Source organism: Centropristis striata, chromosome 10 (assembly GCF_030273125.1).
Source record: "Centropristis striata isolate RG_2023a ecotype Rhode Island chromosome 10, C.striata_1.0, whole genome shotgun sequence".
Classification (NCBI taxonomy): Eukaryota; Metazoa; Chordata; class Actinopteri; order Perciformes; family Serranidae; genus Centropristis; species Centropristis striata.
The window spans coordinates 32,542,883-32,558,424 of NC_081526.1; the positions used below are offsets into that span (position 1 = coordinate 32,542,883).

General features: G+C 38.7%; 1 protein-coding gene across 2 annotated transcripts in view; it reads right to left on the reverse strand.

Annotated features, from left to right (window-relative positions):
- tns1b (tensin 1b) overlaps nt 1-15,542 on the reverse strand; it is a 196,481-nt gene that overhangs the window by 56,751 nt on the left and 124,188 nt on the right. For both annotated transcript variants that reach the window (XM_059342440.1, XM_059342441.1), the window contains 8 exons: nt 13,083-13,254; nt 12,299-12,349; nt 11,598-11,720; nt 8,966-9,030; nt 5,610-5,693; nt 3,561-3,673; nt 3,422-3,482; nt 1,108-1,183 (listed from right to left, as the gene is read on the reverse strand). In XM_059342440.1, the coding sequence (XP_059198423.1) occupies nt 1,108-1,183; nt 3,422-3,482; nt 3,561-3,673; nt 5,610-5,693; nt 8,966-9,030; nt 11,598-11,720; nt 12,299-12,349; nt 13,083-13,254 (745 nt within the window). The remainder of the gene's footprint in view (nt 1-1,107; nt 1,184-3,421; nt 3,483-3,560; nt 3,674-5,609; nt 5,694-8,965; nt 9,031-11,597; nt 11,721-12,298; nt 12,350-13,082; nt 13,255-15,542) is intronic.

Consider the following 15,542-nt stretch of genomic DNA (forward strand, 5'->3'; position numbering starts at 1 on the left):
CAAGAATTATTTAATACAAATCTCCAAAATGTGAAAATGTCTCTCACAAAGAATAGAAAATCAGTCACTTTTAAATGATTATGTCATGTTTAAATAGGACCCTATGCACTGGTGGATTGTAACTAAGTACATTTACTCAAGTACTGTACTTTGAGGTATGTGTACTTTACTTGAATATTTCCATTTTATGTAACTTTATACTTCTACTCCGCTAAATTTTGAGGCAAATATTGTACTTTTTACTCCAGTACATTTAGCTGACAGCTTTAGTCACTTTTCAGGTCGAGATTTAGCATAAAAAACAAGATCAGTTTAAAATGATTAGACATTTTTTTAATTAAACAGTATATTAAGTAGTTAATATGAGCCCTGTCTTGAGAAAATCCAATAATATATCTGGAATATATAAAACAATCTGAGTGGCTCCATTCTGCATAATGAGTACTTTTACTTTTGATACTGTAAGTACATTTTGATGCTGATACTTTTGTACTTTACTTCAGTAAGTTTGAATGCAGGACTTTTACTTGTAGTGGAGTAATTTCACAGTGTGGTATTAGTACTTTTACTGAAGTAAGAGATCTGAATACTTTTTCCACCACTGACCCTATGTATCCCAGGCACTGTTGGAGAGGAAGTACAGTGGAGTACATTGCCACTTTGACGTCATAGTTTCCAGCTAACATATTGTGTGCTAATGAGGGTCTATAAAGTGAGGTATAGGACTCAGTCCAACTGTCTTCCCCCAACGTTTTATGGGCCTATTTCTTCTATGAATGGACATCATAAACTGCTGCAGCACATGCAGTCAGTGCATACAGCCAACGTCACATTGGAAAAACGAACTGGAATCCCTCAAAATACAATAAAAATCAGTGCATCCTCTGTACAACACTCCAGCCGTTCTCATACTATGATATTTATTTTTCTTTCTTTCTGGCAGTTGGTAACACACTGGAAAAAGTAAGCCAATAAACCTTCTTTGTTATTGGATTCACACAGCGTTAACCCAGTCACATGAGGGAAAAAAAAGTTCTCCAGCATTCCCAGTTCCAGTTTTAACAGCTACTTAAAAAGTTATCACACTAAGATCTTGCCCATTCTTACCAAGATGTCCCCTTTCAGAAGAAGACCAGGTTCAATGGTGATGCAGATGCTCGTCTGGCTGTCACCCTGAACATTGCTGCAAAAGAAAAAAAGGTGAGATAATAATCCAGTCTTCTACATTATCACAGTCCAATCCAACATCTACTGCATCAGTTTTCTTTTTGATGTTGCTTATCTGGGTATAACCATGTGCACATGATCTACAACGTCTACTTACAATCCCTTATTTGCTCTAACAGTGGCCATCGAGGAGCGTAACCTGGGTGCAGCTCTGGGCTAATTTTGGGTATTAGTGTCTACATGATTGTCTAACATGGAGAGCGGGATCAAAGGGTGGAGAGTGCTAATGGAGAGCATGTGAGAGAGAGTGGGAGAGGAATGTGATCTGGGGCTTTAAGCGGCTGACAGTCTGGAAGTTTATGTGCACTGATTGTGTCACACTTAGTTATGGTGCATGCTGTGAATGTGTTTACAGTATTTACACTATTGTAAGAAAGGACATAGAAGAAACTGTTAAACTTCAACCAGCAGGCTTTACTATAACTTTAAAACACTTCATAACAGCTCCACAGTTAAAAAGAGGGACAAAAGGCAAAGACTGGGAGCATTTAATACAGTCGGAACATAAGGATCAGGGAGTTTAACGCTGTACTAAGAAATAGTTTTACAGTAACATTAGATTGAATAAATATGTGTAATGTAAAAGGTATTGGTTGTAGTACAAAAGCACAAAGAATGGATCATTTTAGAATCCTTCATCTCATTGTTTTGGTTTCCTGGCCCACGAATTCTGCTCCACATTTTCAGTTGCAACCAGCAGCCATGTGCAGCAAAAACACTCTTATTAATCCTGCTCTCCGCTTCCTGGGCAGCATGAAATGTCAGACTGACAAAGTTGGTGACATGCTGGTGAACATGGGGCATGTAGCAGCCAGAAATTTAACTCAGGAGTGGGTGGTGAAAAAAACTGAGCTAAAAGAAGAGGGTCATCAGACTGACGAAAATACCACTCCAAATCAATGCTAATGTTGCTCAATGTTGATCGGATATATGAATTAACATTTATTAGCTAACACAGTAGTCATAAAAACTTCAAAAAGGTAATAAAATGCTTGTGCTGCCAAAAGTAGCCAAAGTAGCCAAAAGTTGCCGGCTTTAAGCACCACTCCAAGGGAAACTTTGCTGATTTTCAACCGGCTCTGTGTTAATGCATTGCGGGCCGTACATGCTGCAGTGCCTAGAGTTGTAAGCTCACCCGGCGGAAAAAGTCTAATTGTCATTCTTTTGCATACAGTCCCACAGCCCGCACTGTAGTGTCACTGCAGTGACACAGAGCTGGTTGAAAATCGACAGTTTTCATTTAATGCCGAAGACTTTTGTAGTTGTTCATGAAAAAACATTTTTGTTGAGAAAACTTGGTTTGAAAATATTAGCTACTTTGTGCTGCTTACTCATTAAAATTAAAAAAATGGGTTTAGTACATTTAGACTGTAACACTTGAGCCGGTTGAAATACGACAGAAAATGTGATTTAATGCCAAATACTTTTTGTAGTTCTTAGTGTACATTTAAACTGTAACGTTTGTGGTGTAAATGTAGCGTGTATGCATGCTTTAAGCACCATTTCAAGAGAAACTTTGCTTATTTTAACCGGCTTTGTGTTACTGCATTGCGTGCAGTACATGCTGCAAAAGTCTGAGTGCCATTCTTTTGCATATAATCCCCACAGCCCACACTGCAGTGACACAGAGCCGGTTGAAAATCGACAAAGTTTTTATTTAATGCTGAAGACTTTTCTAGTTCCTAGTGTACATTTTAACTGTAAGGCTTGTGGTGTAAATGTAGCCTGTATGCCTGCATTACCAATCTGAGCTCAGCGCAGCTCTCCTATTATTCTCCTCTAACCTCTCCTCTTCCCAAAACAACAACACAAAATCATAGAATCCATTATTTCCTGTCTGGCCCTGGGAACCTGTGGGGTCCTCTGACAGGAAAACCCTGCAGGCGTCCACATAGATGCCTGTCTGCCTGTTTCATTGGCTCTCCAGTCACACAAATAACATCAGAAATGATTGCGGGATCTAAAGTAGGGAAACAAGAGCCTGCAGCTGGGGAGGCAAGCTAAATACAATAATGTGAAGCAAGCACGGAGTGTAAACTGGCAAGAGTGATGGTGTATGTGTATATTGGGGGGCAGGGGAGTAAAGGGAGAGGCTATAAAGGAAAATCAGGGTTTTTATTATTGAGCCATTACGAGCTTGCTATCCCTGGAATCTTGTAAAAGCATTTGAGTGTGAGTATGTTTTAAGACTTACTAGATCCCAGATGTGTACACGGGCTGCATGGCCTGGTAGATCTTGAGAAAAGGACGACAACCTGGAACACAATTTTGGAAAAAGTTGGTTTAAATAAATAATGTGTGTGAAAATGCTGATGCGTGAGAGTTATACGCACCTCCTTTGGACTCAAAGTTGGGGATGCCATGCATGATGACGTGGTGAAGGAACAGGGGTTTGTTGTTGATCTTGATGTGTCCGGAGAGCAGGCCGCTGAAATACTGCACATACCTGAGCAAGGCAGAGGTGGAGAAAAGGAAGACATCAACATGCTACTAGGTCCCATTCTGTCAAACTGAATCCTGAATCTGAATACAACTTAGGGATAAAGGTATAATCCTGTGTTCATCACAACAAAGAGACTCTTGGCTTTGACCTCTAACTGAATAAGCCAAATAAAAACTTTAAAGCTGCACTAATCAATATTTTTATACCAAGAACAGATCAAATGGCAATGTGTGATGTGAAGAGGTTGCAAGTAGTGACAAACCCACACAAAATCACCACACATCTGCACTCCCCATCAGCTCTTCAGAACCTTTAGGCCTCTTTGAAATCGTTGTTTTGGTTGTTGGGCCCACAAACTGTCCTCAGATCGCTGACACCCATTTTTTAAAACAACCCTAACTTGGTTCTTCTGCTGGGCTGGTGCTGGTAAGCAGTTGGTTCAACTACGGGTTTGAGAGCCATTAGTCACTGTATACATCTGTATACGTCTCCGCTCTCTGCTACTGTAATACCAACAACAACAGACTACATCGTCTCTCTACAAATGTTGCTCCTGGCTTTGTGAGCCTATATTGGCATCTAAACACGACATGTACAACATATTTGTTCTGTTCCTCTTTAACGCTATGGACACCGATTCAGTTTTTTATTAACGCTAAACGTAAGATGTAAATGTTAGACTTTGTTGTAAGCTAACGCTAACTTGCTAACACAAGCCCGGTATCAATCACATCGCAGTTAAACAAATAAAAAAAATAAAAAAGATACACATTTTAGTTGGTCTTGCTGGTCAAATAACCACGCCCCCAGCCCCTGACGTGTTGGTTTGTGGTTCAAGACCAGCAGAGAGTTGGTGCCGCTCTGAACCAGTTTTTGTCAGAGAGAGTTCTTTGGCAGTTGAAAAGCGAAGAACTGGTTCAAGACTAGGCTCCGGCTCCAAACCGGCCTGGAACCGCCTTGGTTGAAAAGGGGTATGATTCCACTGATTCCAGCTAAGGCTCAGTGATTGGATGAATATATTGGCTAGAAGTGATTGGCTCAATTAATTGACTAATGAGTACATTGCCAGTTGTTGTTGTTTTTGGGGGTTGCAATTTTTGCAATTTTATTTAGACTTCATTTAATGGTCCACCTCTGAAGGATAAGTGAGAGATAATAACTGTTGAGACTGATAAGACTGTTTTGGTTGTTTGGACAAAGAGAGAAACTTTAAAATAGAAAATAGAAGAAGTTACCAAATGTAATTATTTTTTATTGAGGTTTTCAAACCACTGGAATCTAATTATACAAACAGTATTATACTAATACCATTGGTGTGGCCTAATAAATAATGGGTATAAACACAATTAATAGGGAAAAAAAGCTGTGTGGCATTCAAATGTTGATTTAAAATTTTAATTTCAACATAATGAATCAGGCTTCAAAGCTACTTAGTACAGACCTAGAAAATAGGTTAAAGTATACTTCCAAAATCTTGACATTTTGTGAGTTTATTGTGAAAATGTATTAGAATATGGAAAGGGAGCCTGTGGAAAAGAGAGCTCAACCTCCCTGCTCGACCACATCGCCCAGCTGATGCTACCTGCACAATTACAATATTGAAATCACCAGTTGTTGGGCTGAGGATGGGCAGATGGAAAGTTATAAAATATGTCCTAACCCTGATTCCAGCTACAGCCAGCAGACATTCTCAGTAAACTCCAGTAAACCAGAGGAAAGGAGAGTAAATACTGGATGTTTGTCACTTTTTGCTAACAAGTTACACACACAGTATCAACTTTGTGTTCACCTTGTTCTGCTGCCCCCGGGTGGCCATTAAAATCAATTATTGCAGCTTTAAATGATTTTAGTTTGTAGACAGATAAAGGTTTCTTTGTGAGATGGATCACTCCAGGGTTAAACTAATACTATAAACAACCAGTGAGAGAGAAAGGCTGACCTTTTCTGAGACGGCTGGCCCACAGGAAGCACTTTGTCTTCATAGAAGCGCTTCATGGCAAACCTGTCCAGAGCCTGGTCAGCACTGCAGGCAGGCACAAACAAGAGGTACACAGGAGGTTAGCTTACTGTTAAGGCACTTTTACTTCCACTTCATTGCATGCAATGTATATGTACCGTATTGCCAGGATAGAATATAATGTATGTGTGTGCAGTATGCTTTTTTCAGCCATGTTCTGTACACCACAGAAAATTACTGAATGCAAATGAAAGCATTATTTTGCAAAACTTGGTTGTCAAACAGGTGTAAACACAAAACAGGCATAGGATTGATAACATAAGATGAACCAGTCACTATAAACAAAAACACAATCATGGAAACCGAGATCATTTCTTGAGGTCCCCCCGTACTCAGAAATATGTTTTCACTGTGCAGAGTAATGTATGTGTAGAGCAGTGGTGATAAAAAAATATTCAGATCCCTTGCTTAAGTAAAAGTACTAATACTACAGTGTGAGAAACAAGAAAAAGTCCTGCATTCAAAACTTACTGAAGTAAAAGTACAAAAGTATCAGAATCAAAATGTACTTAAAGTATCAAAAGTAAAAGTACTCATTATGCAGAATGAACCCACTCAGATTGTTTTATATGTACTGGATATATTATTAGATTATTATTATTATTGATGCATTGATGTAAGCAGTGGTTTATTTTCTCAAGTCAGGGCTCATTTAACCACTAAATATACTGTTATGTGGTTTAATTTAATAAAAAGTCTAGTCACTTTCAATGTATCATGTTTTTTTATGTTAAATCTCGACCTGAAAAGTAACTAAAGCTGTCAGCTAAATGTAGTGGAGTAGAAGTATAAAGTTACATAAAATGGTCCCATTGTGACTCACGTATTAGCAGTCTGGAGGGCAGCGGAAAAAGTGTGTGGTATTTCATCTAATTGGAACCCTTATTCACCTATTTTTTATAATGATCGTTTGTTGATTGGTAAATCCCCAATTAAATTTGGTCAGTGTCGCCAGTGGTATGACAAGGGGATCCACTCCCTTGGTGACATTTTTGGGAACAGGGGCCTATACTCTTTTGAAGAGCTTACAGGTCGTTTTAACTTGCAACATTCCACTTTTTATTTCTACTTGCAGCTGAGAACAGTCATGAAAACATATGGTGTACCCTGGCAAGGTCCTCTGGAGGATCATTCATTAATCAAACTTTTGCATCAGGCCCGGGAATCTAGAAAAATTGTATCTAAATTGTATCGCTATTTCCTAGAAAAATCTTACGTCACGCTGCCAGTTGATACATCTTGGCGGGCCGATATTCCTGACCTTGACCCCGACTTCGACTGGGATGGGGTCTGGGATACAGTTAAACAGTCATCCAGAAACCCTGACCATCAACAGATCCATCTAAATTTCATTCATAGAACTTATATGACTCCTCGTAAACTTTACAGTATGAAAAAAAAAGATAATCCAAACTGTACATTTTGTACTATAGGCACTGTGGGCACCTTTTTCCACATGATTTGGGAATGCCCAGGGGTTGCAAATTTTTGGAAAATGGTGCAGAGTGAACTGTCATCGCTTATATCCCTTTCTATTCCCCTGTCCCCAGCTGTTTTTATTTTAAATGACCTCTCTCAACTGAAACTTACGAATTCCCCAAAGCGCGTGTTTCTGGCTGGCCTAACTGCAGCTAAAAAAATGATCGCAACAAGGTGGAAACCGCCCCATATACTAACTCGGCGTCAGTGGCTGCTCAACTTCATAGATGTTGCGCTTCTGGAATTGTCCACAGCACGTGTACATGGTGCAAAAGAGGAAGTGACATTGTACTGGGCTCAAACAGTCGAGGCTCTTAAAGGCATTTTGGTGTGAACTGCCCCCCCCCCCTCTGGTCCTGTTCTGTATTTATGTGTATATGTTCCCTGTTTGGGTTTTACTGTGTACTGCAAATTGTGGATGACATTAACCTAGTTGATAGATCTAACCAGGTTGCACATCAATGGCACTATTTTCCTTTTGCGTTTGACATTCTCTGTATTTAATTACTTGCCTTTTGTATTTTTATTATTTATTTGTTGAGTTATTTTCAGTTATATTTATTTCATTTTCATGTTTTCATTGATTTATTATTATGATTTGCCGTGTATGTGTGTCAAATCCCAATAAACATTTGATCACAAAAAAAAAAAAAAGTTACATAAAATGGAAATACTCAAGTAAATTACAAGTACCTCAAAATTATACTTAAGTACAGTACTTGAGTAAATGTACTTAGTTACATTCAACCTCTGGTGTTGAGACACTAAAAAGCTGTTCTCATTTCTTATTTAAAAAGTGTGATGTAGAAAGTAGGATACATTTTGTGTCAAACTGAAAAACTTTTTATATTCATAAATTATATTGCTGGTATTTTTAATGAGACAGAAACACTAGGCGCCTTTTTAAAGATTTTAATGTAAAAATGCTTAGTGAAAAAACATCATCAGTCACGCATTATTGTACGAAAAAACAAGGTATTTGTGTTTTTGTCTCCATACGAGTGATTAGTGGATATTTAATCAACAGAAGTATATGATGCATTTTAAATCTCACTGTAGACATTTATAATATTTCCTGTTATGTGAGCTAAGTGTGTTCATCTAAAGATCCAGCAGATAACAGTTTAGGTCTGACAGCAAAATCTATATAACCTCCATGTAGCAAACAGTAAAATATCTTAATGAAATATTTTACATAACACGTGGATGGTGTCACAGTCTTTTCATGTTCTTGCGCCTTTCAAAGTGACTTCACAGCAGCTTTAAATTGATTTGTGAGATTGTTAATAGAAAAATCTAATTCTTCCTTTCAAATTTATTTGTCAGGAACATTACGTCTTGTGCTTTTCTGACTGTGTGTTAGCCATTCTGTTTTAACATATCTAAAAAACAACAGTCGGCACATATAATGTGAGTCTTGTGATTCGGTGTCTGTTCAGCTAACTTGTTGCTTTCTGCTCATGATTATTGTATCAAACATTTTTCCTTGGACTTTTCCAAATAAAAGTGTTGTTCCCCGGTCTCATGTTCCACCCCTCCTTCTTCTGTTCATCACATCTCCGTCTGTTCTTCCAATGTGGGCTTCAGTCTTGTGATGAACAATGCTGGTTTATCTAGTTGCTCCTCTCATGTCTCCTCCTCTTCTGTTTGTTTTTCTCTCTTCTATGTTCCCATTTACAGAAAATTACAGATTTCCTTTTCACTCCCTCTTTTCCTTTTCCGTCTGTTTCTTTCCTCTCATTCTAAGTGTGCTGTAACTAACCCCTCTGCAGGTATATGTAGTTGGATTATAGACCTACCTGGCAGATATGTTGCTGTAATGCATGTAGGCTGCCACCACCACTCCAGTTCTGCCTCTGTTGCCCTGAAAAGACATCAATAAAATTGTTATATTGGCATTCTTAATTACATATGCAACACTGGGGAGAGAGCTCACAGTGTAGAGGGAGTATGACTTCATTCTCTGGTCAGGGCATAACTCCACTATATCTTTACATGGTAAATAGTTGTTTAGTGCTATTAACCCTTATTCCCTCCTCAAATTGACTATCCTCTGGTGACCATTTTGGCCAAAAATGTTCCGAAACTGCTATTAAATCAACATACATCATATATCTCTTAAACAACTTCAAACGTGTTAACCCTTTATATGCAAGTTTATAAATTTGAAATGTTTTTTCTAAAGATATTTTTTGGGCATTTTGTAGCTTTATTGACAGGAGAGATATTGAGAGTGAAAGGGGGAGACAGAGGGGAAGACATGCAGGAAAGGGCTCCGAGCCGGATTCGAACCCGGGCCGCCCGCTTATGAACACAAAAAAATGAATTATTTTTCCAAATAATAAATAGTAGGGAACTGGGGCTTTGGTGGTGATTTGAGTTTTGGGTAGTAAATGCACCAACAGAGTATAAAAGACATGTAGGAGTAAAATACATTGGATTTCAAAAATGTTACTAAAAAGAAAAGTTCCTGCAAAATGTCATGCCTCAATCTTAACACAGCCAAAATGATCAACAAATGAAAAAATAAAAGACAAAAATGGACGGAAATGCCCAAAGAGGGCATAAGGGTTAATATCTGGGATGAGGTGTACCGCCCCTGTAACTAGGGTTAGAGTTAGAACTGAATTCTGTTAGGCCAATCAGTTTCACTGTCCATTTAAAGCTCATTATCACCAAGAGTGCATTTTTGTTTCTTTGTTTCTTGATTATTTTTTGTATTATCCAATAACATATTTTTATAAATAATTTGCCTTGTCAAGCAACAGGCTCAAACACCTGTCCTAACTTGAGTTTCTGTCTAAATCACTCTTAGGACCTTTTGCTAAAATTTTTAGGCTCAGTTAAGGTAAAGAGTCCCTTATTAGTCCCACAACGGGGAATTTCAAACTCTGCATGTAACCCATCCTTTTTTACACACCAGTAAACACACCATGTTTAGGAGCAGTGGGCTTCGAGGGCCTATGGTACTGGACTACCATAAAGTTGGGACTTTTGGTGCCTTGTAGATGTCAAAAGCCGATAATACAGGATCCGACATTTCCCTTAATGCAATCCCAGATCTGCTATCAGTCTGAAAATTATTTAGCCTTTGGGGGCAACAGCCAATATATCTTGGCTCTTGGCGGTGGTAGCAAGACTTCCTCTACTGTTCATTGTTTACAGTCTGATTAACAACTTTTTTTATACTTTTTTTAGGTGTTATATCCAGACGACATCCCAGCTAATCTTTATGAAATGCATTTAAACCAATGCATTCTGCCTCCGCTCTCCACACTGATTGTTTACATGCATTCAACCAAAGACTGCTCAGACATGATTGGTCAGTACTACTCAGACTGCAAATAGAAACCAGAACACTCAATGACAAATCTTGTCCTGTCGTCTCCAGATTCTGTATTCACACGCAAAAATCTTTTTATAGAGACTTCCCAAAATGCATCATGTAGATTATAGATGCCCACATCTCTCAAACTCTATTCAGTCTTCAAGATGACATCATCAGGGTTATTTAGAGACCTCCCTCAGAACCACAGAAGACTAAAAAGTTCCCCTCAAGTCTTGTCAGCTGACTGTGAAATTGTTGGAGTACTTCTTTAAAATCAACTTCAATCATGAAAATGTACTTCTATATGTGACAATGCTTGTTATGTATATGTGGCTGGGTATTTAATGGGTTTTCTACTGAGTCAAAGTGCAAGCATATGGAGAGTATAGAGCACATTTGAATCACACATTAAAAATATGGCGCTGCTTAAACAGCATGGAGCCCAGTGGGAATGATTCGTTGATATGAGTAAACCCAACACTGCCTGCTGCCTTAGTGACCACCACAACTTCCAGTCCCACACTCATGACCAGCATTACTCAACCCGCAGTAAAATAACTCCCGTTGTTATGGCAGCCGACTTGTTTGTAACCTTCCTGTGGGAACACGCTGGAATGAGCCACGGATCCCGTTCTGATGTTGCAAAACACAATCAGGACCAGAGTGGGGTTAACGTGAAAATGATTAGCTCTTACATTCGGGACCTCGGTCTAGTAGTTGCAATTGGATACAGTTTTTTTACGGCCTGTGTCGGCATATTGGGGAGTGTGGTTTGCCACAAGAGTATAATGTGATGCAAGCAAGTTTAGGCAACAACAGGAAAGCATTGGTCAATCCCGTTTTTATGGTATTGTTACAAGTAAAAGGGTAAATAAACCTAAGGAGCCATGATGAGTGGCGAGCCTCACCTCTCTAATTTGTGTTTTCCAGAACTATCCAAGCCAAACATACACTGTGATGCAAACACTCCACCCCGAGCACAAAAACAACACAAAAACAGCTGCAGCCTCAGGGTGTGGGGGTCCTGACAGGAGCCTGAGAGCACCCTCTGCTGTCTACAGATACCATTATCACAGCAGCACCCTCTCGTCTCTGAGGCTCACCTTGTTGTGGATCACCACCACGTTGTGGCTGTCTGCGCTCAGCCAGGTGTCCATGGCCTTACAGATGCTGCAGATTTTGTCCAGAGCTGGAGCGTGGTGGTCAGGCCAGCCAAAGTCCAACACCTGGGAGAGAAGAGGGGCCGTCAGTCCAACATGGTCTCACAGGAATCCGTGAAATAGCCACGGATTTGCTTAACTCAAAATCTGTGGAATAGCCACGGAATCACTCAAATTTCCGTGAAACTGACACGGATTTCGCTACAATGCAAGTTAATGACAGTCATATCCCGTGGCTATTCCAACATACAAAGTGATTATGTACATTCACTGAGTGAATATTTAGAAAATAAAACATATATTTCTCACTAGAAATGTGATCAAAATCCATTTTTATGCAGAAACTAAGTCAAAATATTGATTTTTTCACTAAAAATGAGAGAACTGTCCGCCATGTTTTTTGTTCTGACCACCGGGACCTTAAAAGTCACGTGACTTGGAACAAACCAATAGGAAAAAATATTAACTTGCATTGTAGCGAAATCCGTGTCAGTTTCACGGATTTTGAGTTAAGCGAATCCGTGGCTATTTCACGGATTCCTGTGAGACCAGGTTGGTCAGTCACATGTAATACAGAGGAGAGGAGAGGAGAGGAGAGGAGAGGAGAGGAGAGGAGAGGAGAGGAGAGGAAGTGTCAGATTTACCTTTGGATTGAGTTGGGTGATGTCATAACGCTTCTCACTGAGGTTGAAGAGCTGAGGAAGAAATAAAAGAAAACATGTTAATTTATTAGGATTTAGGACCATTCTAATTGATCATGCACATCTTATCTTTTGGCTTTGCTAGGTTGCTATAGCAATGAGAGGTTAGTACTAACAAACATCAAACATCCTTTCTGATTTAACTACAAAGAGACAAAAACTGTCTTGACAAAAAATGTAACAGCTGTCATTGCAGCTTTTTATCAAAAATAAAAAAAATTAATCCGCAATAAAAGCTTCTAAACTAAAAACACAGCCAGACATGTTCAAGCAGGAATGTGACCCGAAATTGGGGAAAAATTAACAACATTGCAACATGCCTGGAGCAGATGACCATAAAAAGACATCCATCGCAAGCTGGCGTCAGCTTGTTGAAAATGTGAAAAAATAAAAATAAAAAATAGCTGAAAGTATTCAGACCGTAGAGAGAAATCTGAGGTTTTTGCTCACCAGAATGACTTTTACATATGTTAACCACAGAAAACAAGGAAAAGCATAACAGGCACTCTTTAACAGTGTGAAATAACAGCAAAAAATTGCTTAATTTGAGTAATATATAAGTAAAGGCTCGGGTTTTGACTCAGGTTGCAGCCACTGGCCAGTACATAGATGTAAAGAAATACAGATAATATGAACGCATCACTACTGACTTCATTTCCTGCCTAAACACTTATTTTGACAGTTAATTGCTGCCAGAATCCTCCAGCTGCACACAGGAGAGCTGTACCAGGTAGTTGTGGCCGTGTTTGGAGCGCAGCATGGAGGCGACCTCCCGCAGGTTGGTGGCGTAGCTCTGCTCCTCCACGCTGCTGGGGAAGGAGACGGAGATGATTCTCTCTGTGATGTAGATCAGGTCCAGCTCGTAGCTCTCCTCCAGGGCCTGCAGCAGACTCACACTCCTGTCAGAGAAACACAGAGGCATGTCATCTTCAGTGACGAATCTAACTGCAGGTCTGCATATCAATGTTCCCACTGTGCATAAACAAAACTGAAGTGTACTGCTGGTGTGCAGGAGATAGCTCAGAATATAATACCCAGAAGTAATGCAGCACATGTGATTTATATGCATGTTTATCAGAGCAGCTGACCACTTTAACCACAGTGCACGCAGGACTAAAGAGCCAAACAGCCTCAGACTGGTGTGTTAATGTTTACTTTAATTTGGAAGTTTCCCCTGGGCTCAGTTAAAAGTGATGGATGCTCCTCTCTGTAGCAGTCACAGTTTGTGATTCAGGCAACAAGCTGACTGCACTTTAGTCATTAGTGTTGTTTAAAAGTGGACAACAAGTGATTTTAAAGTGGGCCTATGATGCACACGAAACATGCACACAAGAAGTTGTATGTTTACATACACATTATTTCTCTTCTGAAACTCTGTTTAAGTGCCTGTCTCTTTAAGAGCGTGATTGATACAAGACAACTGCAACGACGTCTCCAAAGCTGGGATGTCATTTTTAAACTGAAATTTGTTTTTTTTAGAGACATTAGGTTGGAAAATAAAATCACATGATGTTTTTCAATACTTTGAGAACAGTGTGCAGGGTTTTGCTGCAGTTTGAAACAGGTTTTGAGGATCCTTTTCTGCGGAAACGTGCATAAAAACATTAAAACTTTACAGATTGAATGCACCTCTGGGCTATTGGTGACTCTGCACTATCATTGCAGCCGGGGAATGACTGTAACGCAGCATAGTAGCAGTAGTCCTGGCTGCTTGTTTAAAGGCACAGTTGCTGAATACTGGCTGTGTGTATTTCTACATGGATTGAGTATTTTTATGTTTTCACAGTATTTATATAGCACCTAGACCTGGTTTATAATAAATAAAAAAAACATGGTAATCCCAATTTTAACAACATGGAATATTGGAATATATATGTCTTAAAATCATCCCAAGTATGTTCCCCAAATCTTTAAGTAAAAATGTTTAATGACTGACTTACTACAAACACAGTAACTTCTTTCAAAGTTTTACATGATGCTTTATATAATGACTGAGTTTCAGGTTAGTATGTACTTTAACCTGCATAATTTCTTATCCAAAGCTTTAAATTTGGCTTCTCACTTTATCTGTATCAATGCAGCAAATTATATTTCAGATTCAGTTAAAACACACAACACAACACTGTTGTTCAAGACTACTGCAAGCAAATATCCTAATATAGAAAAGGCAACACACCACATGAATATCATATCCAGTGACATCACTTAATCCCAAAGGGATTTATTGGCCTAAAGAAATCAGTCTGTATGAAAAACATGTTGTGTTGTAAGACTTAGGCTGTCTGAGAGTGGAAACAAAGCGAGGAGGAATTGATTAAACACGCCACATTATGAACATTTCACAGCATACCAAGAATTACAGAAGGTGTGCATCTAACAGAAGAAACAGAGTTGGTGAAAAAAGAATGTTGGAGGAAATGAAAGAGGTCTGGGTGAAAATATATGAGAAAGAAAATGTAAAGGAAGTGTCCACCTAAAAATGTCATTAACTTTTTATCCATTCACCCAAGGCTGAAATTCCTTTATTGATCATTCATTTACGCTGCATTCATGTTGTGCCAGAATAATTGGAAAAAATTATTCCTCCTCAAGTCAACAACTTGGAAAATTTTGGTACATGAATTAAGGTGAAGCCATATAACGTAAAAACATGGCAGACAAAAGTAAATGTTGGGCTGATGGTAATAAATGGTTTATTTATTCATGTATTGCACATATTCTTTTTTTGTAATTCTTTGAAATGTATTAGGCAGTGGTAGAATGTGACTAAGTACATTTACTTAAGTACTGTACATGTACTGCATTTTTGAGGTACTTGTACTTTATTTGAGTATTTCCATTTTATGTAACTTTATAATTGTACTCCACAACATGTTACAGCTTTAGTTACTTTTCAGGTCGAGATTTAACATAAAACATGATACATTTAAAGTGATTACGCATGTTTATGAATTAAACTACATAACAGTATAGTAAGTAGTTAAAATGAGCCCTACATTGATAACATTACAATGCTGCCTACATAAAAGCATCAATACAAATAATGTAATAATTTATTTATAATATATAAAACAATCTGTGGGTCCATTCTGCATAACGAGTACTTTTACTTTTGATACTTTAAGTACATTTTGATGGTGGTACTTTTGTGCTTTTACCTCAGTAAGTTTTAAATGCAGGACTTTTA